The sequence below is a fragment of the Acipenser ruthenus genome, chromosome 5 (genome assembly GCF_902713425.1).
Source record: "Acipenser ruthenus chromosome 5, fAciRut3.2 maternal haplotype, whole genome shotgun sequence".
NCBI classification, from domain to species: Eukaryota; Metazoa; Chordata; class Actinopteri; order Acipenseriformes; family Acipenseridae; genus Acipenser; species Acipenser ruthenus.
The window spans coordinates 5,940,997-5,968,204 of record NC_081193.1 but is presented as its reverse complement, the minus strand read 5'-3'; the positions used below and the strand labels follow the sequence as shown (position 1 = coordinate 5,968,204).

Here is a 27,208-nt window from a genome sequence, read left to right as displayed (position 1 = left end):
GAGAATTGCAGGCATTATGGCTTACTCTTTTTTAAGATCTCCTAAAAAAAAGATGGAATTCAAGAATCAGACTAAATCATTCTCTAAAATCATTCAGCAGATTTTGCTGGTAAGGAAGTGAGTGTTACTATTTATCTCCCAGAAACAAAGAAAGAGACTGGTGAGTTCCAGTATGCTAATGAGAGGTAAGAAAGTGGGTTCTAAAGCCTTGGTTATTTCCCCCTCAAGTACTGTATGCCTTCATTAGTGTTTAGTACAGGTACTTCATGTAACTACTTTATATATCCTTCACCAATCATTTAAAGTACTTATGTTTGCTTAGGGATGTCGATGTAAATAGCCCAGACAAATACAAAATGGCAACTAGACCTGTTCTTACCATCGACACTGAGTATACTCTAGAGAGATTAATGGCGTTTACAGAAGGGGAACTGGCTTAGGAATCCAGCAACTCTAAACCGTGCTGCTGCATGCTGCTTCCTGGCTCCTGCAAGAAGCATGTGTTATAGGATTCCATTGAGAGGACAGAAGCAGCTCTTGTACAACTGGACTCAATGCAAACAGATTGGAGTTACAGCAATGGCATATCAATGGGTGTCATGTCTGCTTCAGAAACAGGGCCAAATCAGATTCTCAGGGACAGAACCCCTTTGTGAACCATCTGATACAAGAGAAAACCCGTCTAGAAAGTGCGTCATACCTCAGAGAGTTTAGATTACGGGCAGATGGAAAAGAGTTTTACAAAACGTCATTATTGTCGGTCTCAAAATAAGTGATTGCAGTCCTCAGCAAGAAAAGAAATGGTGAACTTTAAAGCATGTCTTTGATCAATGTTGAGATGGAAGCCTACAGGAAGGTATGTTATCTGGTTGGAAAGTGTGTTCGCTAAGAAATCCCAACCCATCATTCATCAAGATTGTATTATAAATCAACATGCAATACACCAATAGAATTGTATCATTTTTGCAGCATGTCTTTTGTCTTATTTATTTTTGCTATGAAGAAAGGTACTTTATTAAGAATGGTACAGTTGAATTGGAAACAAACAATTCCTTATGCAGGGGGCACACTGGGAGGGGTTTTAATAAAGAAATTGTGTAACAGCTGAGTCTTTCAAATAAAACGTGCAGCTAATAATATATATATATATATATATATATATATATATATATATATATATATATATATATATATACACTCTATTGCTGACTGCAGGACAGTATCTTATTGTTCTCAAGAAAACAAGACACATTTCTAACAGGTTTAAACTGAGCGTTTGGTAGAGTAACTCAGTAATCAAAGTTCAAATGCCAAAGAAATAACTCCTAAAGGGTGGTTGGCTTAAATATTTCCATTTATTCATTCAAAAACAGAGTTTTAATGCCAGTGGTGTTTGTTTTGTTCAGTATCTTGTATTTTTGGAGAATATTCTTCAATCACCTTTGAGATAGCATTTCATCTGTCCAGCAGTGTAAGATATACTGAGACAGCTATATCCTGCATTACTTTTTTATTTTATTTTCTTTGACTTCTTCACTTGCTGCAGATGTGTTCATCCCAGTTCATCACTTGCTTGGGGGCGTAAATTATACATCTGCAGGCCATGAGCAATTTCAGTGTGATTTAAAGCATAATGGATTTGCTCTTTTGGAATGAGGTCACTAAACATATAAAAAGCAGAAGGAAGTGAGAACTAGAACTTTTAATACAGTTTTTTTTTTTTTTTTGGGGGTGGGGGTGGGGTTGTGTCACCTAAAGGAATGCAGGAGATCACGTACTTCTATTTTCTAAAAACCTCCAGGATATCTGCCTCTCTGTGCACATTACCCATAAATGTCATCTTCAGTAAGTTATTTAACTGCTTGATGGTTTTAGTTACCAGTGCCTTACTCATGTAGTGAACTGCACTATATTTGGCAGCGCAGGCATTACCTCCGGGAAGGTTTTAACTCGAACCTCACACAGGACAGTCTGGTCAGTAACTTGGCAGGTGAAATGATGATCCAGTGTCACGCAGAAATTGGTGCCCACTTAGATGTGGTCCGTCCTGCCCAATTTTTAGTGGTTTTTATTGAAAAAATGTGTCCATCTGTGTAAAATGAAATACTGTCCCCTATCAAATAGTGTTTCTTGGACATTTTTTGTCCCAGCTGTATACATTGCATGACAAATACTGCTCGCCTTTTATGTAAACTTAAGGACAGCAAAAGTGCTATCTTCCACTTTCCTATAAATATGAGTCCAGTGGAAGAGACAGACAGCTAAAGAGTTAAAGTGGCTGTGTTTAACAAGTACAGGGCATGTTGTTCTACAGGATCACACTGTTTGCAATTCCTTGAATTCTGTGCATTTCTTCACACTTTATTAGATTTGGCTCAGTGGAACTGCTGTTTTAGCTCATTTCACTCTGTTGGACTGCAATACATTTCACAATGCTGGTTAAGCAATAGCACGGTTTAACAAGGAATGTGTGAGGTGATAATCAGGTACAGCAAGATCATAAAAATGTTACTTCATTTGCTCAGGATTGGTTTGACCACAAGCATTCTCCAATTGCAACTAATTTATCGCTATTACATTTAATTATCATATTAAAAATACCAATTTCGAAATAGGAATGAGGGTTCAAACTGGAGTTTCTAGGAGGAAGACGTTATGAAAAGACACTGTTGTACTTTTTAAAGGGTGCTAAATCCATTACCATTCCACATTATTGGTAATGTGTTTCCCATAACACACAGGTTTCCTGTTTCATACCTGCACAAACATTTGTGAAAATGGATTACTGACCTTTTGTTTTGTATTAGAGCAAGAATATGAAGACACCTTCCGCCCCCTCAGAACAGTGGGGCTCCTACTTTGTGGATGTCTGCAAAGGGCTGGAGGAAGAGGAAGAAGAGGGGTCATTGAAATATACTTGGTGCTGCCACAGCATAAACACTTACAGTACCATTGCCATTCCCAGTATAGAAGCCATAGCAGGTATGGAATAAGACATTTCAAATTGCATTACATTGGGCTCAACTGATTGTTTAATTAGGAAAGATACAGTGCCATTATTCCAGCCCTACCCCTTCCTGTCAAGAGGGAAGTGCTTGCGTTGCTAGGTCTGGTCTAGTGGAGTTAAGTGGAGTTTTTAGACAATGTAACACTGGTAGGGGAAAGAAAGCGTGTGACGCTATAACTCTTACCAAGCCAACGTATTTCATCTAGTTTAGTTCCCTTCTGAAGAATTTAGGTCGAGTCCCCAATTCAAATTTGTAAATGTTTTTGCTGCGACTATGTGGAAATCAGTTATTTTCAGTGGGCCAGTCTACCCAATAGGACAAGCCCATTCACGTCCCTCAACTGTAGGGGCTCTGAAATAGAGAACAAAGTGCCGCTGAGTTTAACATCCCTTTCTCGAATTTGGACACTGATTGTTTCATGCACATATTGAGAGGTGAACTCTCTGGACTGCACTACAGTTTAATTGTCCAGTTGTATTCTGGGAAGGAGAAACAGGAACCACTTACTCGTGGCAGCAAGCCAGGACTCATTGCACGTTTCTTAAATCTTACTGGCATCAGGATATTTGCTTTACTATGAATAAAGGTGAAGATATTTAGACATATGTTGTAAGTTTTTCCCCTAGTCTGTTTCTGTTTGTGTGGTCATAATGCCTGTGGCATTGCTGCATTCAAGCTTTGAATATACTATATTATTTCTAGCACTAGTACATAGTAAAACAAAGACTATTTAAAAAAAAATCTAATGGAATGCTAAAAAAACTGTGCTTTCTTAATGATGATAAAGTCTTATTTTTCAGATCTCCCATTGGATTATAAATTCCCAAGGTTTTCACCAAATAAACCAAGAACAACTGGCTACTACCCCAGACCCCCGGAATCCCTTCTGAGGATGAGCGAGAACAGCCCTAGAGAATAAAGCAAGGGAAATGCTTTGTTTTTATTCTAATCCACTATTCAAAAAGTAGGCACAATAGATACAACTAAATACAATAAAGAACAGCACTGTAAGATAAGACAGCCGTTAGTCATGTGTTGTTGTCCATCAGTATTTTTGAAGATAAAGTAATAATTTTTTTTTGGAGGGGGGGGGGGGGGGTGCAATAAACATTTAATAGAGAATGTACAAAAGGATAATACATGTTCAAACAGTGACATTAACAATTTCATAGTGTTATGGAGCGCAAGCCAAATGTGGGTATTTTTTTGAACACATGCAGTATTATCTTAGTACAATCATCAAGATACATCCAGTTCTGTCATATAGATTGTATAATCTTAGAATGTTTGACATCTGTGAATGAACAAGATGCTTTTCAGAAAAGTATTGGCTAAATGAAAGCTCAATAATGTTCTATAATTTATAATATATTTTGAAGTCCACTACAAACAAAATATTTTCTGTTTGTTTTGCCATCATATCTTGGTGCAGAAAGACTGTGCTGTGCAACATTCTTTCAAACACGTGAAATGTTAGGGTTGTGTTTGTTGGAATTAATAACTGATTGAAGTCTTAAGCTTAATATTTTAATTCTCTCAGCTGGCCCATCGCTGAAAAGTCTGGCCCTTCTTTCTACACCTCTGCTGAGAATTTTTTTTTTTTTTTTTGGTTCAAAACTGATGAGTACACCTCACATGGCATGTGAACAGTGAACTGTTGAAAACAGTTAATAGCAGTGTAGGACTGTAGGATCAATATGGGATGTGACCACTGTATATCAGAGGTAACTGAAGAAGAGACAGGTAAAAGGATTCAGAATTGTACTGTAAACACAGTCAGTTACACAAGGAATCATTTAGGGCATTGTTTACAAGATGTTAAGATATATTTAGAAATACTGAAAGAAACATAATAAATTCAACAGGGCAAATGTTGTGACTCCAGGTCTCCTTGGATTGCTGATGTTTCTTTTAGTATTTCTAGTACTATTAAGTGTTTATAGTTATGGCTGTCTATACGGTAAATACAGAAGTTAGCTAAGATTCTGTCTGCCACAGGTGTTCAAATCTGAAGCTCTGGTCCTGATCAGATGTATTACTTTGTCAAATCCAGGAAGACCCAGGAACTTCTCTTGTGTAATGTTTTCTTTTCAAATGCTGTGTTTAATATGCAGCAATAAAACTACTGTAAGATCAGGGATCAGTGCTTCACATGCTAAGCTTTAGACTACTGAATGATTTTTGGTTTTTTTACGTTGCTTTAGATTTAGCATTAGGATCATCACCTACTGTATTTAAATATTGTTTAAATACCAGCTTGAATGTTGAGTCGACAGTCTGATATTTTAGTTTGCCTTTAAAAGCTTTTATACTTTTATTGTTGGCATTTTAACTTGTAAAATCAATTGGTTTTAAAATACTATAGCTCACATTATCTGACATTTTTCTGTGTAATGGGTTGTAAATGTCCTAGCAACTGTTGGAGATGTGTTAAAACAAACAACAACAAAAAACTTTAACATTAATGTGCACCATCTGTGAAATAAAAAGGATTTAACAAGTTTATAAAATAAAGCCCTGGTGTTTTCTGTGTTATAAATGACTAATCCGCAATGCTGTATGTATTCAACATGTAGCATGCAAATGAATTGGAATCAAAAGACTATGACAACACACCTTGTTCTTACTGTATTGGTTTTGATTTTAATTTTCAGGGATGCCGGGAATCTGTTCAGTGTGAAATAATGGAGAAAGGCACAGATATTTTATCTTGGCAGAAAACTACGTTTTAGGACTCTGTGTGCTGAATTCAAAAACCAGGATTTTTTTTGAAAAAAATGTGTCCTGTGGTAACTGTTATTTAAACCTAATGCTTGGCTATCTATATTGTGATGATATTGTTAGTGTCACAGGGTCATGAACAGCACACACGGTGCCAAGTAAAGATATGAGTTCTTTCATCCAGTACAAAACACAGGAAGTACATTTGCGCACATACTTTTTTTAGTTTACAGTTCAAAGTAGACATTATCTTTAACAAACAAAATATTATTATAAATAACCAGGTATGTGTCCATGGTTTACTGTTTGAATTAGACCACACTTCTACTGTTGAGTCTGAACTGCCTGGTTACCTGCTCACTGTACAGCTTTTAAATCTGTTTTACTGGGCAATGGGGGGGGGGGGGGGGGGATACCTTGGATGAATAAACATAATAAATAATACACACTGAACCAAAACTATGTGGGAGAAATGAATTACTGACTGGAATCCTTGTGTCCTATCAGTTGCCATAAGTGATGAGGATTGACCAAGTAACCTCGAGAAATTGAGTAGAGTTATAAAAGGTAATTCCAGACAGAAACCTCACTTATTTTAATTACCCAGACTACAATTCCGAAGTACTGTATTATCACCATACAAAGACCTCTCTACTGCTAACTATTAGTTCTTAATATACATGTTAGGTTACGGATGTAACCCAGGTTCCCTGAAAGAGAAGACGACCAAAAACAATACTTTTGGGATATGCCTGCCACAGCTCGGGTATTTACTGAGCATTTCATGTTAGAGCTGCCAATGCCAATAGGCCCCTCCAAGGAGTGACGTCCTCGGTCCTGCCTACTGAGCGAATAAGTAGTCACTCCGCGGAGATCACGTTCTCTTTTGCATCGAACCTGCGAATGCGAGTGATGCGACCTCACAGGGTTTGGTGGTCGTCTTCTCTTTCAGGTTCCCCGTAACCTAACGTTCCCTTTTAATTCGAAAACGACCAACAACAATACTTTTGGGAAAGTATAGCAAAGAGGGAATGTGAGTGGAGACAGCAGATGAGGGACATCTCGCTACTGCCAAACTAATGTTTGTGGTTTGAGCGTGCAACCTCAAGGACCCTTGTGCCTAATGAAGGCATGGAGGGATCTACCACGTTAACTCGGTAGAATCTGGTGAATGTATGCGGAGTAACCCAGCTAGCCGCAGTACAAATATCAGTCAATTAGGCTCCTCTAAAGAGGGCCCATGAAGTAGCCACTCCTCTGGTAGAGTGCGCGGCTACCCACCCAGGTGGGGGTATACCGGCATTAGTATATGCAGTCGAAACTGTGTCCACAATCCAGTGGGACAGTCGCTGCTTCAAGAGGGTTTGACCCAGGGCCCTTTCACCATGACAGATGAAGAGCTGGTTAGACTGACACAACACTCTTGTCCTAGCCACATAACCTCGCAATGCCCAAACCGGGCAGCAGGAATTTAGGGAGGAAAGCGGGGTACGTGCGTAATGATACCCTGTTTCCATCATTCCAAATATGTAGCTCACTAACCCGCTTAGTGGAGGTGATGGCTAACAAAAAGGTTGTCTTCATAAAGAGATATTTCAACTCTATGGAATGTATAGGCTCAAACGGGGCCTTAGTGAGAGCCTCCAATACCACGTCTAGACTCCACGCCGGGAGGTTGTCCTTTCTAGGAGGACGTAACCGCCGAGCACCCTTTAGAAAAAGGGTCACCAGAAAATGACTGCCCGGGGAAACTGAGTCAATGACGACTTGGCATGCAGATATAGCTGCTAGGTACACTTTCAGTGTAGAGGGGGCCCTACCCGTCGCTAGCAGATCTTGCATAAACTAAAGGAATTGCTATAGGGCAATAGATGGGGTCATGACCTCTGGTCATACACCAATTTTGAAAATATTTCCACTTACAGGCGTACAACAACTTATAGGCATAGTTGTGGAGGAGGCCCTAGCATTCTGCAGTGTACTGACGACTGCGTCTGAGAGCCCTAAGGCTGACAGATGGTCCCATTCAGGGGCCAGACCCAGTTCTGAGTGCCAGAGGGTGGGAATGCGTACAAGAGCGTTGGACCGCTCGCAACTCAAGTGCATTTATGTGCAGGGATGTCCGACAGCCCGACCAGGACCCACAGACTCCTCTGCCGGCCCAGACTGCACCCCAACCTGAGTTGGATGCGTCCATCGTCACCACCTGATTACCCCCATCCTTACACTTTTGCGCATGTGAGAGGCTCGTCTCCACCAGCGCAGGGCTTCCCAGCATACGCGAGACACGGTCAGCCGATGGTGTCTGTCGCGTTTGGGGTGTAGCCGGAAGGCATTGAGCCATGTCAGTGGGTGCATATGGAGTTACCTCAGCTGGAGGGCTGATGAAGTCGTAGCCATCAGACCCAGCACCCTCCCGTCATTGCGGGTAGGCCTGACTGTTAGCTGCCGCGGAAGCCTGAAGGCGGTGCCTCAGGTCATCACGCGGGGCAGTGGGGATCGGAACCATCACAGTTATCGTGTGAGTCACGAGTGGACACCAACGTCTCGTTCTCTCCCATACCGGAGTACTGGAGGGGAGCACTGAGGCTCTGCATTCTCGTGGGAGCGTTGCAGCAATTCCTCTACCGCTGGTCCAAAGGTATGGCCAAGGGATACTGGCGCATCAAGCAACGCTGACTTTTCCTCAGGCTCCAGTGGCTGGAGTAGGCAATCAGGAGAGCAGTACAGGGAAGCGCACAGTGCAGCATGGGCAATATCCTGGCCTGAACCGCTTGCAGTCACACAACGGGGCAGCGTGTAGCGTACACCGGAGTGGAGCACAGGCTCAGGCATGCACAGGAAAGTGTACTGATTGTTTTTTTTAACTGCAAGGCAGTAGAAGAAAAAGACACAGACACACAACCTGTGTGGGGTAGAACAGTCACCACGGCAGGCAGGTGAGTTGTATGCACTGAGGGCGCCGAAGCACCAAGGCTCTGAGGCACCGAGGGCACCGAGCACAGAGTGTACTGGGGACAAGCGCCTAGCCTTAACCGTGCGCAGTCACACAACTGGCGCATAGTGTAGCTTGCAGCGGAGTGGAGCACCGCCTACAGGCAAAGGGCACCGAGCACCGAGGGTACTGGGCAAGGACGCCTAGTCTGGATCACGTGCAGTCACAACCGGGGCAGCGTGTAGCTTGCAGCGGAGTGGAACACAGCCTACAGACAAAGGGCAACGAGCACGAGGGTACTGGGCAAGGACGCCTAGTCTGGATCACGTGCAGTCACAACCGGGGCAGCGCGTAGCTTGCAGCGGAGTGGAACACAGCCTACAGACAAAGGGCAACGAGCACGAGGGTACTGGGCAAGGACGTCTAGTCTGGATCGCGTGCAGTCACAACCGGGGCAGCGCGTAGCTTGCAGCGGAGTGGAGCACAGCCTACAAACAGTACTTTGGAAAAGGACTTTTTTTTTTTGTTTAACTGCAAGGCAGTAAAGAAAACACACACACGCACACAACAAGAGCTATAAGGGTAGAAAGTCACCGCACCAAGTGGTTGGGTGAACTGTCCGATTTTTGGCCGAGCGCACCAAGAGGGCGGGCCAAGACAATGCGGCGAGTGCTGTAAGGTTAGAAAGCAGATTACAATTGCAAAACGATGTAGGCTTTTGAAAAGAAAAGGATTAAACGCAGCACAGTTGTGCAGCGTTTACAGCTCAGTTCACAGAAGCTGAGTTTCTGATTTCAGGGAGGTGGTGAGCTGACTTCCAGCAATAAATTGCAGGGGAACTCCCGAAAACTCGAGTGAGAGCTCTTTATCACAGACTCAATCACAGCAACTGGACAGGTTAGTTATACATACCTACCTACCTTACTGATGTGAGAAGCAAAAGAGAACGTGATCTCCGCTGAGTGACTACTTATTTCCTCAGTAGGCGGGACCGAGGACGTCACTCTCCGGAGGGGCCTATCGGTATTGGCATCTCTAACATGAAATGCTCAATCTTAGTTCAATAAGAACAGGGCAACTGGTTTTAAAGATAAAGATTTGAATATTCAATCAGGTGTCAGTACTGTAAAACGGGAAGTTGGTTTCACAGATCTAGCCACCCGTGATCAGAACTCACGGCAAAGTGCGATAGGCGATCATCAGTGGTGGTGTTTAGATTGTTTAAACAGACCCAGTTCTTCTTTAAAAGGTAAGTCTACGATAACAATATAAAATTAAAAGTTTGTACATTTGTCCCCTAGATTTTTTTCACAATATTTTAAAGAATGATTTGAGCAAAAAAGAAAACCGTAGATATACACATTTTTATTATTATTATTATTATTATTATTATTATTATTATTATTATTATTATTATTATTATTTTTATTATTATTATTATTATTATTATTATTATTATTATTATTATTATTTAAGTTTTTGAAGTTTTTGCTTAAGCATGTTCTGACTTTGGTAATACAGCAATTACCCTATAAGTAAAATAATGGAAGGACAACAACTCACATTAATGTTTTTTCCATCCATGACCAGTATGGAATGTGTGCATAAGAAATAAGTATGCAAATAAACTATGAACAGATGTGTGTTACAATATGTACGCGTTTCCATATTTTGCATGTGCCAACGAACTATCACATTAGACTTATATTCTCAGAAGTAAAAAAAAATCATGTTATACAGCCAGGCATTGTTTCGTTTCATTATAGGCATACAAATAAGCTTTCTACACGTATCGTAAATCTGAATACAAATTATGAATTATAGGTTTGTGTGTGGTACAGTATACCAACCTACAAATTATCTGCACGCAGAATTACACCTTCCCATCAATGCGATACAGTACTAGTACCGTATAGTTACATAGCAGAGGAAAGCTCTGATTATACAGATAAGGTTAAAAAAAAAAAAAAAAGTATTGTTAAGACAGTAAGTAAAGACGTTCTGTGCCCGGCTTTCCTTTCTCCAGCTGCTCCTCCCAGTCTAAAAAACTTGTGCTGGTGGTGACGTTGTCTGAGTTCTCCTGAACCGCAACATATACTGCAAGTTGCAGCGAGATCCAAACTATCTCCCACTAAAGTTAGTATGTATCAATATATGGGACAACAATGACAAATAAACACATCGATCAACCCTCCGCTTCCTAGCAATGACACCTGGAAAGAAACTCAGGGATCCGCACACTTCGGAGATGTACTTATGAAAGGTAAATACAATCTTTAACACGTTCGAGTGATGCGATATTGATCGGTAACTTAAAACTTAAAGTGAGTACACCTTTTTCACTTAAAAGGTACTAAAGTGTGTGCCCGTAACTTACACAATTACACTACACATATTGTATTATAAAAGGTTTATTTTTTGATTGCAAACCTTGTAAATATTATAGCATAAATATGTATAAACGGTATAATCTGCGTTTGCCTAGCTGTAATAAAACGGCTTGTCGTACTCGTGGCAAAATGCCATTATTTACTAACATATTTTTGTTTTTGTTTAAAGTATTCCTACCACCGCTGTCTAATTATTGAAATAATTAAAAAAATAAACAAATGGATTAATATATAATCGCCTAATAAACATCTTAAAGAACGGTGTTTTTTTATTATTATTTTCAGTAAACCATGTTTCTGTGGTTGAATTAACCTAACCTTTGCGTTTCAACAACATGCATTTCTAGGGCTGGATAAACTGTATTGTGTTACACGTGATAGACTATTTGGATCTACCCGTATTTCCAAAAATCCAAATCTGTTTCCGAGAGGTTTTAACAATGTGCAGTAAATACATTGTAAAAAATAAAAATGTGTGTGATATATAGCATTAGCGTATTAAAATAAACCACGCATAGACTTGCGAAAATGTATCTTTTGGTTATATTTTTAGATAGTAAACATATCTGTTAATAATTATGTTTTCTTCTGGATTTGAAACACCTTTAAAGTAATGAGAGTTGCGGATCCAGCCTTTTTTTAATGACTGCTTGAGCGGTTGATATTCATGTGCATTCCACCCTTATAAAAGTTTCACATAGTAAAAGCATAGCAAGGTGCAATAAAGCATTGTACGCATCCTACAGCCCAGAAACGAACAAAACATCATGGCAACCATGAAGAACTATGGTAAGCATGTGAAAACTGCAAAATTACTGTACAAATTTGCCAGGGCGAACTTTTATAAGGATAATACTGTTTTTCTATTGTATAAATCTGCTGTCCTATTGCAATCTGATTCCTATTGGCTAATCTTTCTTTTGAATTGTTTCATGTGGAATGGAGAACACAACATAGGGTTAAAATAATTGTTTTAGGTTTCAGAGATGGTGGGAGGGGGAGGGGAGGTGAACCCACCTACCGTACCAGTTAAGCAGTATGTGCTGGAAAGCTTTGTCAGAACATGGGTCAGGTAAGGGCGCAGTGACGGCCTTACCTGACCATTTTTACCTGACAATTTCCCGTCTTTTACCGTCAAGTAAAACAGTTTTTTGTGTTTAATATTCATTATTTTTCGCTGGAAGGCTGATTTTAAATGTTATGATATTTAGGACCACATTTTAGATTTTATACACATTTTATACACATATGCATATACTTTTAATACATAAACAAGCTATTATTATTAGGCTATTACATTTTTTATGTAAAATGCAGTTTTTCACAACAAACAAAATCATTAATTGTATCATGTTTTGTGTGAAACAGAAAGCATGCACACCACACTGCAAATGAGATGGCCTCTTATATATTCATGATTATAGAGCTTTTAAACTCATCTCATCTCACCCACAGGGGACAGACTCCATAATGGCAATGTATCGCACAACACAGCTCTCTAACCAATCAGATCACTTTGTTGTTTATAAGAATTTAGAATATGTATCCACACTTTTAAACGTTTACTTTCAGGATGATTGAAAATATTGATTGGCAACAGATCTAGTGGTTCCTGCCACTTTTCCAGTTACATTTGTATTTTCTTTACCATGTTTGGGAAAACCAGCATCTCCTACAGTTCTTTTGGAATGGAATGTTGGAAACATAGCTTAGTACATGTCACTCCCTGTTATTTCCCTCGTTTGGTGCATAGTGAAGTTTGGATTGGAGATGTTACCCAATGGAAGCGAAGGTTGTAAACTAGCAGAATTACGTGACCATGCTTGTATGAATGTTAACATCATATACGCACACGTTTTAGAATTAATGACAGTTCTGTCCCTAATAGATTGATAGTTATAGCCTGTGATAGGGAGCCGAGTCACTGGTTCCTGCGCAGGTGTGTGTGCCTGTGAGAAATCGGCTGCGACGCGCAGCTGGAGACGCATTGCTAAGCAACCAGCTGAGCGGGAGGCTCGCCCTGAGCTAAGATGATCGGGAGGTCCGGATTGGCTGGGGTCGTGCCTAGGGATGCTGTGCAGAACTCAAAAAGCGGCTGCACTACAGCTCGGGGCTGCTGCAAGGCCATTGCTGTACAGACGGGCGCTGAGTGAGAGGGTTTGTTAACATCCAGGAGGGAAGCGTCCGCTCTGCGGGAACTACTACTACAGAGCCCTTTAATTGCAAGACGAGGCCTGTGAAGGCGATTGCCCAGCCAGGACCGTCGGAATGGCCTGGAGTCGCTGGGAGGCCAGGACTTCAGAAATGACACAACAAAAGTAGGTCAGCTTAGGGGATGTGGATCCCAAAACAGTATAAAGAGGGTTACCGTAGAGTAGTAAGCTTCCTGGAGCGGGACGTTCCTTTTAGTGGGACTAGCGCTCGTCATTTTGTGTGGCAAACTTTTATTTTAGCTTTTGTTTTTGTTTTTATTTCTTTATTAAATGTGACACTAGGTCTACCATTACTGGTACCCTAGTGTAAGCTGTGTGTGTGTGTAATTAAATCTACGTGCCTGAGCAGCGTATCAACACCAATGCTCTGTGTCTGTCAGTATTTTCCAGTGACTACCCACACATGTAACACTTCACCCTGTTACATAGCCTAAGTAAACGTTACCTATATTAACATGTATGTACATCACCTGAACAGGACATATTTTTCCTACTGCAGGTTTGTTTTTCCACATTGGAAATACAACCTTTTTAAAATAGAGATCTCACTGCCGCGTTCAAGCAATAAATGGACATATTTTCAAATATTAGTTTTCGGCTTCTGAAAGCTACAAAAATACTTCTGAATTTCACTCTGTTCCATTTGTATGCAAAATTGAATATAAACCAATGGATCCTATATACTACAATCACAAACCGATCATACACATTTTGGCTATATGCTGATGTTAGTATTGTTACATCTCCGTCATCACACAAACCAACACAGACTGCATTTGGTGTGGAATAAAAATTGAAGTGATCCATTTATATAGACTTGCCAGTTTGTTTTTAGAGATGAAAGGTCAAATTGTCACATGATTTGAAGAAATGGGGAAGTCTTTTTAGTCCTGACACCTATGATTCTCCATTCAAACTCAAAGCCAGGTAAAGAAAATAATAATTTAGTATTGGAGCAAAGAAACCCCAAAACACATTTAGAATAAATATAAAGCAGAAATACAAATATGTACTCTTTAACCACTGCTTTCCCCGTTGCAGCTCTGTAGGCATTTATGCATGCAGTAGGCACCTCTTGCTCAGCTTCTGTAACTATTCTTGTGCTTTTTTTTTTTTTTTTTTAGAGACGTCAAAACTGCTGATGCCATAATGAGAACCTACACCCGCGGGGCACCAACAGTGTTTTTCACACATTTGATCTGCTCCTTGTTGGCCCTCCGAGTTGATGAAAACCATGGTGCTGGAATTCCCTTCCAAAATGGAAATTATGACGGCCACCCCATGCTTTACTTCAGTAAGGGAGAGGTGGGGGACCTTCAACTTAAAGCTCAGGGTACCCACCGACACATTGCAAGCAAGATCCAGGAGGCTGGGCAGACCATGCTGGCTAGCCCAAAGCAATACCTCCCTCCCTGGGAACCAGCGGATTTTAGTGCTCGATGGAATGAGATCTACGGGAACAACCTTGGTGTGCTGTCCATGTTCTGTGTGCTTTATCCTGAGACCACAGGGGCGTTGGATCTGGCTAAAGACTACATGGAGAGGATGGCAGCTCAGCCTAGTTGGTATATTTTTTGTCTTTCATTTTTTTTCTTCAAACAATGCACATTATAAATGTTCCTTCCCAGTCTAACAATTTGGGAATTGGAGCCATGCAGTCTGATTTTCTTTGCTTTCTATGCTCCCTAAAAGGCTTAGGTCTGAGCTTATCAACTCATGTCCTTGGAGAACGAGTAACAATTTAGAGTTTTCTGTCAACCAGAGTTACATATTTGTTCCAGTGCACATAAAAGACAACAGTCACAGTCTAAGACCTTGAATAGACCTTAAAGAGTCTGCAACTACAGTCATTGATGTGCACAATTAGACTACAATACAAATGAAGAAATACAATTAGCATGTGAGTGAAACAGTAACCTACTGGTGATGCCTATGGACAGGAGTTCAGAAACACTGGCTTAATCAATCTGAGCACACATAAGATTGTATTGGGAATGGGTTGTGCTATCTAGGATTTTAATCAGAAATACTTTTTAAAAGGTATATTATTCTCAGCACAGGCTCCATATTTGCTAAATATCAGGTGATTGAATAGTATTTAACACGTCAGTATAGGTTCAGTAGTTCAGGACAACCCCCTAAAAAATGTGGATAGATGAATTTCAAGAATAATAATAATAATAATAATATTTATTTCTTAGCAGACGCCCTTATCCAGGGCGACTTACAATTGTTACAAGATATCACATTATTTCACATTATACAGATGTCACATTATTTTACATACAATTACCCATTTATACAGTTGGGTTTTTACTGGAGCAATCTAGGTAAAGTACCTTGCTCAAGGGTACAGCAGCAGTGTCCCCCACTGGGGATTGAACCCACAACCCTCTGGTCAAGTGTCCAGAGGCCTAACCACTACTCCACACTGCTGCCCTCTAACAAGAGCATGTTAGAGGAAAACAGCCTCACATCATGGTGAGAGGAGGCACCATTGGATGAAGCAATTGAGACCTTGACTTTGTTTAAAAACAGGTAGAAAAATAAGTTGCTACAGTTGTTGTATGATAGGGTCAGGCCTTTCATTTGTTTCAGTTTTTTGAATTACAAATTGCTGTTGGCTTCTATATTTTAGTCAATTAACAAGTACAACTATTGTATTAAGCTGTTGTCAGTTTAAAGAAGCCATAGAGATGTCTGTACTGTTCCTCAAAGAGACAGCTGCCTGCTTCCTCAATTTCTTTATTAGTCATGCTTGTTTCTGTGCTTTCTTTCAACACTGCAGACCTGCACAATAGTCCAGGAAAGACTGCTCTAGCTCTAGCTATAGTAGTATAGAAATGATTTAATTAGTTATCCTGGGGTAGTCTTTCAGCTCAGAGTTATTTATAATTTCTAATGCTCATGCGGTTGAGTTTCATTTGGGGATACTGCATTGCAATTTTGAATCTGGAAGACTGCATTATCTAGCTTGACATAATAGTTATTGTTGTCTTTTCACAGCAGGGCTAGAGTTTCTTTACAGAATAAGTTTCTTTACTCTTGGTTTGAAATGCACAGATGAAGAGCTGTCAACCCACAGACATTCCCCACAGGCACTCCAGTCTAATAGAAAGTAATATAAGTACCGTTCTTTACTGGAGGGAACCTTGATCTTTCAGTGGTACAGTGTACAGTATGTGTTAAATAAATACATTGATTCACAAAAGATGAAGGGCACAGGGAATATTAGGGGGACATGGGTTGTTCTCCCATCAATCCAACATACAATATACTGTGTGTGCTGTTTTTTTTATTGCTTTCTCTGTTAGAAAGTATTTATGATATTAGCCTAATATAGTGGTTCACAACCTTTTTCAATGTAGGGATCACCTTGGTGTTTGGATTTTTCAATGTAGGGATCACCTTGGTGTTTGGATTTTTCAATGTAGGGATCACCTTGGTGTTTGGATTTTTCAATGTAGGGATCACCTTGGTGTTTGGATTTTTCAATGTAGGGATCACCTTGGTGTTTGGATTTTTCAATGTAGGGATCACCTTGGTGTTTGGATTTTTCAATGTAGGGATCACCTTGGTGTTTGGATTTTTCAATGTAGGGATCACCTTGGTGTTTGGATTTTTCAATGTAGGGATCACCTTGGTGTTTGGATTTTTCAATGTAGGGATCACCTTGGTGTTTGGATTTTTCAATGTAGGGATCACCTTGGTGTTTGGATTTTTCAATGTAGGGACCACCTTGGTGTTTGGATTTTTCAATGTAGGGATCACCTTGGTGTTTGGATTTTTCAATGTAGGGATCACCTTGGTGTTTGGATTTTTCAATGTAGGGATCACCTTGGTGTTTGGATTTTTCAATGTAGGGATCACCTTGGTGTTTGGATTTTTCAATGTAGGGACCACCTTGGTGTTTGGATTTTTCAATGTAGGGACCACCTTACTGTTTGGATTTTTCAATGTAGGGATCACCTTGGTGTTTGTATTTTTCAATGTAGGGATCACCTTGGTGTTTGGATTTTTCCCACAGACCACTTGCCACGCATTTTTTCACAGCAGCATTTTGAAACTAATTTGTATGTGTATATGTATAATATAAGTACATACAGAAAGTAAAGTATTTATAAACGTACCTAACTTAATGAGATTCCTGGGCTTGCATCTTCACTATTTTCTGGGCACATGAGAACCTCCTCTCACTGCGGGCAGTACATCTACCTGGGGTGACAAACTGAGCGTCGGACCTCCTCATAAGGTGAGTTCCCAGCGCCTCAGAGTGGAGCTTCATCCCGAGGTGGTGAGCCTCATTTTGAAGAGATTTGGGAGAGCAGAGATAGATCTCTTTGCCTCCCAGGAATCAACCCACTGTCCCCTCTGGTTCCTGCTGTGTTTGGAGAAAATCAAGCAGGACCGGGCCAAGGTGCTCCTAGTAGCCCCTTATTGGCCAGGATGCCCTGGTTTTCAACCCTGATGCAGCTCCTGAGTGGCCAGCTGTGGAGATTGCCCAAACGCCGCAACCTCCTCAGTCAGGCACGGGGGACCTCTGGGTCTGGCCCCTGAATGGCTGCATTTGAGACGTCTGGGGCTTTCTAATAGGATCATTGACAGTGGGGTGTTTTTCAAATGTGATGTCTGTCTCGTGGGTGCAATTTCTGCAGGACCTTTTTAACTAGGAAAAATCCCCCTCCACGTTAAAGGTCTATCTGGCAGCCATTTTGGCTTGCCATGTCTCCCCAGGAGCTCACTTCCTGTCGGGGCAATTTTTGAAAGGGGCTCAGTGGCTTCGGCCACCTATGAAGGACATTGTTCCTCGCTGGAAGTTAAACTTGGTGCTTAATCCTCGCACTAAGCCTCCATTTGAGCCGAGCTGAAATATTTATCGCACAAAGCGGATATTATTATTATTATTATTATTTATTTCTTAGCAGACGCCCTTATCCAGGGCGACTTACAATCGTAAGCAAAAACATTTCAAGCGTTACAATACAAGTAATACAATAAGAGCAAGAAATACAATAACTTTTGTTCAAGTAAAGTACAAGTTTGACAAACCACAATTCAATAATACAGCAGGTAATAGTGATAGTTACATCAGGATATGATTAAATAGTGATAGTTACATCAGGATGTGATTAAATACAAAGTACTACAGGTTAAACACTTGGCAGATTACAGTATTCTGAAGTACAGGATTAAATGCAGTAAAATAGGGGCTGATAAGAGCAAAATAAAGCACATTTACATGAAGGGTGATAGTGTCCCAGGATACAAACAGAGGGGTTCTACAGGTGCTCTTTGAAGAGGTGAGTCTTAAGGAGGCGCCGGAATGTGGTCAGGGACTGGGCAGTCCTGACATCTGTAGGAAGGTCATTCCACCACTGCGGAGCAAGGGTGGAGAAGGAGCGGGCTTTGGAGGCAGGGGAGCGTAGCGGTGGTAGAGCTAGTCTTCTAGTGCAGGCGGAGCGGAGAGGTCGAGTGGGGGTGTAGGGAGAGATGAGGGTCTGGAGGTAGCTGGGTGCAGACTGGTCAAGGCATCTGTAGGCTAGTACAAGAGTCTTGAACTGGATGCGAGCGGTGATCGGGAGCCAGTGGAGCGAGCGGAGTAGTGGAGTAGCGTGGGCGAAGCGAGGCAGAGAGAACACTAGGCGGGCAGCAGAGTTCTGGATGAGCTGGAGCGGACGGGTGGCGGACGCAGGGAGGCCAGCCAGGAGGGAGTTGCAGTAGTCTAGGCGGGAGAGTACCAGGGCCTGGACCAGGAGCTGGGTAGCATAGTTGGTGAGGAAGGGTCGGATTCTTCGGATGTTGCTCAGGAAGAATCAGCAAGTGCGTGCCAGAGTGGAGATGTGCTGGGAATAAGAGAGGCAGGGGTCCAGGGTGACTCCAAGGTTCTTAGCTGAGGAAGAGGGAGAGAGTGTGGTAGATTCCAGAGGAACAGAGATGGAGAGATCAGAGGAGGGGGAGGAGGAGGGAAAGAAAAGGAGGTCAGATTTAGAGAGGTTGAGTTTGAGGTGATGCGAGTGCATCCAGGAGGAAATAGCAGACAGACAGGTAGAGATACGGGAGGAGATGGTGGAGTCAGAGGTGGGGAAGGAGAGGAAAATCTGAGCATCATCAGCATAGAAATGGTATGAGAAACCATAGGATGCGATGAGGGGGCCCAGGGAGCGGGTGTAGAGAGAGAACAGGAGAGGACCCAAGACTGACCCTTGGGGGACTCCAGTTAAAAGAGGGTGAGGTGTGGAGGTTGCTCCACGCCAGGTTACCTGGTAAGTGCGGTTGGAGAGGTAGGAGGAGAACCAGGCCAGAGCAGTGCCAGAGATCCCCAGGTCAGCAAGAGATGATAGTAGAATAGAGTGATCAACAGTGTCAAAGGCAGCAGAGAGGTCGAGGAGAATTAGGACAGAGGAGAGAGAGGCAGCTCGGGCACATTTAAGTGAGTTGGTGACAGACAGGAGGGTGGTTTCAGTAGAGTGAGCAGAGCGGAAGCCAGATTGGAGAGGGTCAAGCAGAGAGTGGTTGGACAGGAAAGCAGAGAGCTGGCGGTGTACAGTCCGCTCGAGGGTTTTGGAGAGGAAGGGTAGGAGGGAGACAGGACGGTAGCTCTGGAGGGAGGTGGGGTCGAGGGTAGGTTTTTTGAGGAGGCGAGTGATCAAGGCTTTTTTGAAGGCAGAGGGGAAGATACCAGAAAGTAGAGAGGTGTTGAGGAGGGAGGAGATGAAGGGGAGTAGAGCAGGAGCAGCAGCTTGAAAGAGGTGAGTGGGGAGGGGGTCCAAGGCACACGTGGTGGGTTTGTGACCCTGGAGCAGGGAGGAGAGGTCAGAGTCTGAGAGGGGCAAGAAGGTGGAGAAGGAGGGTGAGTTAGTAGGGGTTGCAGTGGGTGTAGGAGTTGGAGCGGGAGGGGGTGCGGGGGAGGGAGAGGTGTTAAAGAGTTTGCGGATATCTGAAATTTTAGAAGAGAAGAAGGAGGCAAAGTCATCAGGGGAGATAGAGGAGGGAGGAGGAGGTAGAGAATAGTTTACGTGGGTTGTTAGTGGAGGCTTGGATTACAGATTGGAAATAAGCACATTTAGCAGAGGAGAGAGTAGAGGAGAAGGAGGAGAGGAGAGTGCGGTAAAGGTCTAGGGCAGCAGGGAGTTTGGTTCTCTTCCATTTCTTTTCAGCAGATCGCAGTGTGATTCTTGCCGAGCGGAGCGCAGAGGAGAGCCAGGGATGGGGAGGGGAGGGGCGAGCAGGACGGGAGGTGAGGGGACAGAGGGAGTCGAGGGAGGAGGTGAGTGAGGAGAAGAGGGTGGAGGTAGCAGAGTCTACGGAGAGTTGTGAAAAGGAGTCGATAGGAGGGAGGTGAGAGAGGGCAGTGGAGGCAAGGACAGAGGGGGAGAGAGAGCGGAGGTTACGGCGAGAGGTGACAGTGGGGGTAGGAGGAGCAGGGAGAGGGGGGAGAGACAGAGAAAAAGAGATGAAATAGTGATCAGAGAGGTCCAGGGGGGTGACAGAGAGGGTGGAGGGGCAGCAGGCCCTGGAGAAGGTGAGGTCCAGTTGACGGCCAGCTTTGTGGGTAGGAGGGGACGGAGAGAGACAGAAGTCGAAGGAGTGCAGGAGAGGGAGGAATCCAGCAGAGTGGCTGGGGTTGGAGAGATGGATGTTGAAGTCACCCAACAGGACAGTCGGGGTAGACAGGGAGGGGAGGGAGGAGAGTAGATAGTCGAGTTCATCCAGAAAGTGAGTGAGAGGCCCAGGGGGGCGGTACAGAACAATGAGCAGGAGTTGACAGGGAAAGGTTAGTTGGACTGCATGAAATTCAAAGGTACTGATAGAGAGTGAGATGAGATCGGAGGGGACAGAAAAGAGTAAGGAGGGAGAGAGGAGAAGACCCGTCCCACCTCCCCGTCCAGTGAGACGCGGGGTATGGGACAGGACGTAGAGAGAGGACAGGGCAGCAGGAGTAACAGTGTTATCAGGGGACAGCCAGGTTTCAGTGAGAGCAAGGAAATCGAGCGAGAGGTGGGAGGCAAAGGCAGAGATGAAATCAGCTTTGTTAGCAGAAGAGTGACAGTTCCAGAGTGCACCAGAGAGTGTGCGGGAGGGGGGGAGAGGCAGAGAAATGAGGTTAGAGGGGTTAGAGGAGCAGTAGCGGAGGGAGGGCAGAGGACGAGGACGGGAGGACAGAACAGGGATGTGAGAGACAGTCATAGCAGGACAAAAGGCACAGTGGGAGCAGTAGGGTGGAGGGTACAGACCTGACTAGTAGAGAGCTTCTTCTAGAGCCCCGTTAGGTTTGGATCTATTGGAACAGCGTCTCAGCGCAGGCCTCCCCTCGCTGGACTCCCACAGCTAGACTGGACTCCCACAGCTAGACTCACGGCTCTTTTGTTTTTGATATCTTGCTTGCTATCACCTCCGCAAAGCGGGGGAGTGAGATGCAGGCATTCTCCATTGCAAAAGCCTGGAGGACAAAGGTTACACTCCGTACCAATCCTGCCTTTTTACCGAAGACAATCTGGTCCCAAGTCCCATGGTCAAGCCCTGTCTAAGCAGAGGCTGTCCAAATGGATAGCAGACACGATCAGTACTGTCTATGAGTTGGCCAACTTGCCCCTTCCAGAAAAGCTCACTGCCCATTCCACCAGGCGCATGGCAACTTTGTGGGCATTATTCCAGAGTTCATCTTTCAAGGACATTTGCAATGCAGCAGTGTGGACTACTCTCCATACCTTTACTAGGTTCTCTGAAATATAAATGTAACCATTAATCGTCAAGGTCGCTGCGTCCATGATTGCAGCAGGCTTGAAGGAAAAATGACGCTGAGGTCGGTGACCGCAGTGGTTTTGTGTCACAGGCTCTATGAGCAGATTTGATATATCTTACTTGGTTTTCGGATTTTTCTAAGGTAAATACCCATACGGTAATGGTTACATTTCTATTTCAGGGAACCAGGGTTATGATATATAATGTTTTTTTTTTTATTTATTCGTATTATTATATCATCCTAAATCCTGTTGGTCATTAGTTATACTGTTAAAATTATAACATTCAATCATGTAACAAACAGCAGAGAATTTTGTTTCTGAACAAAACTACAACACTGCTTAACAAAAGGAAATCAACCACGTTCTTATTCATTTATTGTACTTACTACTTGCTTTTAATGGAATTTACTGTCATAAGCAAGTCTTTTTTACTATAAGTTTAACTGCTCTTAGTCGAAATCGCTCTCAATCTTAATTATTTACTGTATTTGTATTTGTTTATTTGATTTTGCTGTTATTTACTACTGACTTTATTGTATTTTATAACTGGTCTTATCTGTAATGTGATATTTTGTAACAACTGTAAGTCACCCTGGATAAGGGCGCCTGCAAAGAAATAAAATAAATAATAACAACGAAGCCGTTAAATACTGTCTTGATCTCTACACTCTACTAGAGAGCATTGTTCATGCATTTGTGGCACAGTGATTTACAATGAGGTTCTTTTTTGGTTCTAGGTTGGTAAAAGATGCTCCTTGGGATGAAGTACCTTTAGCTCACTCGCTTGTTGGATTTTCTACTGCATACGACTTTCTGTACAACTACCTGAGCAAGTCCCAGCAGGAGAGGTTTCTGGAGGTGATTGCCAATGCCTCCAGGTACATGTATGACAAGTCGTACAGCCAAGGATGGGGGTTTCAATATCTGCACAATCACCAACCTACTAACTGCGTGGCACTATTGACAGGAAGCCTTGTACTAATGAACCAAGGTAAGATATCTTGAGAGCATGCTTGAACCTGTAGCATTAGGTGTGGCTGCAATGCACCTCAGGACAGAAACCACACTGTAAAAACACAACTGACTGTTAAGTATGTCTCATAAAATGAGAAAGCTTCCTTAAAGGAGTACTAAGCAATGATTGTATTGTGTTTAAATCTTTGATGTTTATTAAACTTAGGATATCTGCCAAATATGTGCATCATTCAAAGTTCAATATCATTCTGAGAAAATGAATGTTGCTCTTGAGTTGCTTTGAATTTATTTGTTACAACTTGTTAAAGATGAGTGTATATAAACTACCCTGTTTCTGTGGCAGGGGTTTGATAGAGAAGCTTGTAAATGTCTATGTCGAAGTTTTATGAAGCAAGAATGTACTGAAGTGATTAAGTTGCAAACACACTTGGCAGAGGCAGTGTGACTATTGCCTGGCCGTTGGAAAAGGTAATTGTCAAAGGAAGAGATGTTGGAGTCTTGGGTTGCAAATGAGTGTGAATGCAAGAGCCACTAGGTTATATGAAAAGACTGCTGGTTAATTCAGAGATGTGTTATTTATTGAGGGCTGGCCCTCCTCTTGAATGTAACTTTACAAACTTCAAATCAAGTCTTTGTCATGTTCCTAGAAAATATGAACCTCCTTTTTATTCAGTATACTTAGTGTTTATTTACACCATCACCATCCTTTGTCTGTTTCAATTTGTATTGGAGACTTGACATAGTTGTAGTGGAAAGGCTTAGCGCCCTCCCTTCCTTCTGAGGTCGACTCCTCCTGTTCCACAAGGCAAGACCACGGGCCAAATTATGTAATCTTTCCATGTTTCTTTAATGTATTCATCAGTCTTTGAACTATTTACAATGATAACTGTGTGGTCCAGTGGTTAAAGAAAAGGGCTTGTAAACAGGAGGTCTCCGGTTCAAATCCCACCTCAGCCACTGACTCATTGTGTGACCCTGAGCAAGTCACTTAACCTCCTTGTGCTCCGTCTTTCGGGTGAGACGTAATTGTAAGTGACTCTGCAGCTGATGCATAGTTCACACACCCTAATCTCTGTAAGTCGCCGTGGATAAAGGCGTCTGCTAAATAAACATAATAATAACACATGCCATCAATTCCAAAATGTCATAGAATGTAGAGCAACTACAGTGCCTTGCGAAAGTATTCGGCCCCCTTGAACTTTGCGACCTTTTGCCACATTTCAGGCTTCAAACATAAAGATATGAAACTGTAATTTTTTGTGAAGAATCAACAACAAGTGGGACACAATCATGAAGTGGAACGAAATTTATTGGATATTTCAAACTTTTTTAACAAATAAAAAACTGAAAAATTGGGCGTGCAAAATTATTCAGCCCCTTTACTTTCAGTGCAGCAAACTCTCTCCAGAAGTTCAGTGAGGATCTCTGAATGATCCAATGTTGACCCAAATGACTAATGATGATAAATAGAATCCACCTGTGTGTAATCAAGTCTCCGTATAAATGCACCTGCACTGTGATAGTCTCAGAGGTCCGTTTAAAGCGCAGAGAGCATCATGAAGAACAAGGAACACACCAGGCAGGTCCGAGATACTGTTGTGGAGAAGTTTAAAGCCGGATTTGGATACAAAAAGATTTCCCAAGCTTTAAACATCCCAAGGAGCACTGTGCAAGCGATAATATTGAAATGGAAGGAGTATCAGACCACTGCAAATCTACCAAGACCTGGCCGTCCCTCTAAACTTTCAGCTCATACAAGGAGAAGACTGATCAGAGATGCAGCCAAGAGGCCCATGATCACTCTGGATGAACTGCAGAGATCTACAGCTGAGGTGGGAGACTGTCCATAGGACAACAATCAGTCGTATACTGCACAAATCTGGCCTTTATGGAAGAGTGGCAAGAAGAAAGCCATTTCTTAAAGATATCCATAAAAAGTGTTGTTTACAGTTTGCCACAAGCCACCTGGGAGACACACCAAACATGTGGAAGAAGGTGCTCTGGTCAGATGAAACCAAAATCGAACTTTTTGGCAACAATGCAAAACGTTATGTTTGGCGTAAAAGCAACACAGCTCATCACCCTGAACACACCATCCCCACTGTCAAACATGGTGGTGGCAGCATCATGGTTTGGGCCTGCTTTTCTTCAGCAGGGACAGGGAAGATGGTTAAAATTGATGGGAAGATGGATGGAGCCAAATACAGGACCATTCTGGAAGAAAACCTGATGGAGTCTGCAAAAGACCTGAGACTGGGACGGAGATTTGTCTTCCAACAAGACAATGATCCAAAACATAAAGCAAAATCTACAATGGAATGGTTCACAAATAAACATATCCAGGTGTTAGAATGGCCAAGTCAAAGTCCAGACCTGAATCCAATCGAGAATCTGTGGAAAGAACTGAAAACTGCTGTTCACAAATGCTCTCCATCCAACCTCACTGAGCTCGAGCTGTTTTGCAAGGAGGAATGGGCAAAAATTTCAGTCTCTCGATGTGCAAAACTGATAGAGACATACGCCAAGCGACTTACAGCTGTAATTGCAGCAAAAGGTGGCGCTACAAAGTATTAACTTAAGGGGGCTGAATAATTTTGCACGCCCAATTTTTCAGTTTTTTATTTGTTAAAAAAGTTTGAAATATCCAATAAATTTCGTTCCACTTCATGATTGTGTCCCACTTGTTGATTCTTCACAAAAAATTACAGTTTCATATCTTTATGTTTGAAGCCTGAAATGTGGCAAAAGGTCGCAAAGTTCAAGGGGGCCGAATACTTTCGCAAGGCACTGTATGTCAGATCAGTGCGAGAAGGCACAGAACTAATTATAGGATACAGCTGATGCATAGTTCACACACCCTAGTCTCTGTAAGTCGCCGTGGATAAAGGCGCCTGCTAAATAAACATAATAACACATGCCATCAATTCCAAAATGTCATAGAATGTAGAGCAACTACGTCAGATCAGTGCGAGAAGGCACAGAACTAATTATAGGATACAGCTGATGCATAGTTCACACACCCTAGTCTCTGTAAGTCGCCGTGGATAAAGGCGTCTGCTAAATAAACATAATAACACATGCCATCAATTCCAAAATGTCATAGAATGTAGAGCAACTACAGTGCCTTGCGAAAGTATTCGGCCCCCTTGAACTTTGCGACCTTTTGCCACATTTCAGGCTTCAAACATAAAGATATGAAACTGTAATTTTTTGTGAAGAATCAACAACAAGTGGGACACAATCATGAAGTGGAACGAAATTTATTGGATATTTCAAACTTTTTTAACAAATAAAAAACTGAAAAATTGGGCGTGCAAAATTATTCAGCCCCTTTACTTTCAGTGCAGCAAACTCTCTCCAGAAGTTCAGTGAGGATCTCTGAATGATCCAATGTTGACCCAAATGACTAATGATGATAAATAGAATCCACCTGTGTGTAATCAAGTCTCCGTATAAATGCACCTGCACTGTGATAGTCTCAGAGGTCCGTTTAAAGCGCAGAGAGCATCATGAAGAACAAGGAACACACCAGGCAGGTCCGAGATACTGTTGTGGAGAAGTTTAAAGCTGGATTTGGATACAAAAAGATTTCCCAAGCTTTAAACATCCCAAGGAGCACTGTGCAAGCGATAATATTGAAATGGAAGGAGTATCAGACCACTGCAAATCTACCAAGACCTGGCCGTCCCTCTAAACTTTCAGCTCATACAAGGAGAAGACTGATCAGAGATGCAGCCAAGAGGCCCATGATCACTCTGGATGAACTGCAGAGATCTACAGCTGAGGTGGGAGACTGTCCATAGGACAACAATCAGTCGTATACTGCACAAATCTGGCCTTTATGGAAGAGTGGCAAGAAGAAAGCCATTTCTTAAAGATATCCATAAAAAGTGTTGTTTACAGTTTGCCACAAGCCACCTGGGAGACACACCAAACATGTGGAAGAAGGTGCTCTGGTCAGATGAAACCAAAATCGAACTTTTTGGCAACAATGCAAAACGTTATGTTTGGCGTAAAAGCAACACAGCTCATCACCCTGAACACACCATCCCCACTGTCAAACATGGTGGTGGCAGCATCATGGTTTGGGCCTGCTTTTCTTCAGCAGGGACAGGGAAGATGGTTAAAATTGATGGGAAGATGGATGGAGCCAAATACAGGACCATTCTGGAAGAAAACCTGATGGAGTCTGCAAAAGACCTGAGACTGGGACGGAGATTTG

General features: G+C 42.4%; 2 protein-coding genes across 6 annotated transcripts in view; both read left to right on the top strand.

Moving 5' to 3' along the window:
- Positions 1–4,625, top strand: part of nt5dc1 (5'-nucleotidase domain containing 1) — a 134,139-nt gene extending 129,514 nt beyond the window's left edge. For both annotated transcript variants that reach the window (XM_034005370.3, XM_059023570.1), the window contains 2 exons: positions 2,808–2,982; positions 3,809–4,625. In XM_034005370.3, coding sequence (XP_033861261.3) covers positions 2,808–2,982; positions 3,809–3,927 — 294 coding nt within the window. In that variant the 3' untranslated portion in view covers positions 3,928–4,625. The remainder of the gene's footprint in view (positions 1–2,807; positions 2,983–3,808) is intronic.
- A 5,115-nt stretch (positions 4,626–9,740) lies between these two features.
- The window catches only part of LOC117403302 (dermatan-sulfate epimerase-like), a 45,804-nt gene continuing 28,336 nt past the window's right edge, over positions 9,741–27,208 (top strand). The window contains exons 1-4 of one of the 4 annotated variants that reach the window (XM_059023567.1): positions 10,631–10,927; positions 11,801–11,843; positions 14,392–14,832; positions 22,749–23,002. In XM_059023567.1, coding sequence (XP_058879550.1) covers positions 14,417–14,832; positions 22,749–23,002 — 670 coding nt within the window. In that variant the 5' untranslated portion in view covers positions 10,631–10,927; positions 11,801–11,843; positions 14,392–14,416. Of the gene's footprint in view, positions 9,914–10,630; positions 10,928–11,800; positions 11,844–14,391; positions 14,833–22,748; positions 23,003–27,208 lie in introns of those variants that run through there. The other 3 variants (XM_034005353.3, XM_034005352.3, XM_034005354.3) reach the window with 3 other exon arrangements.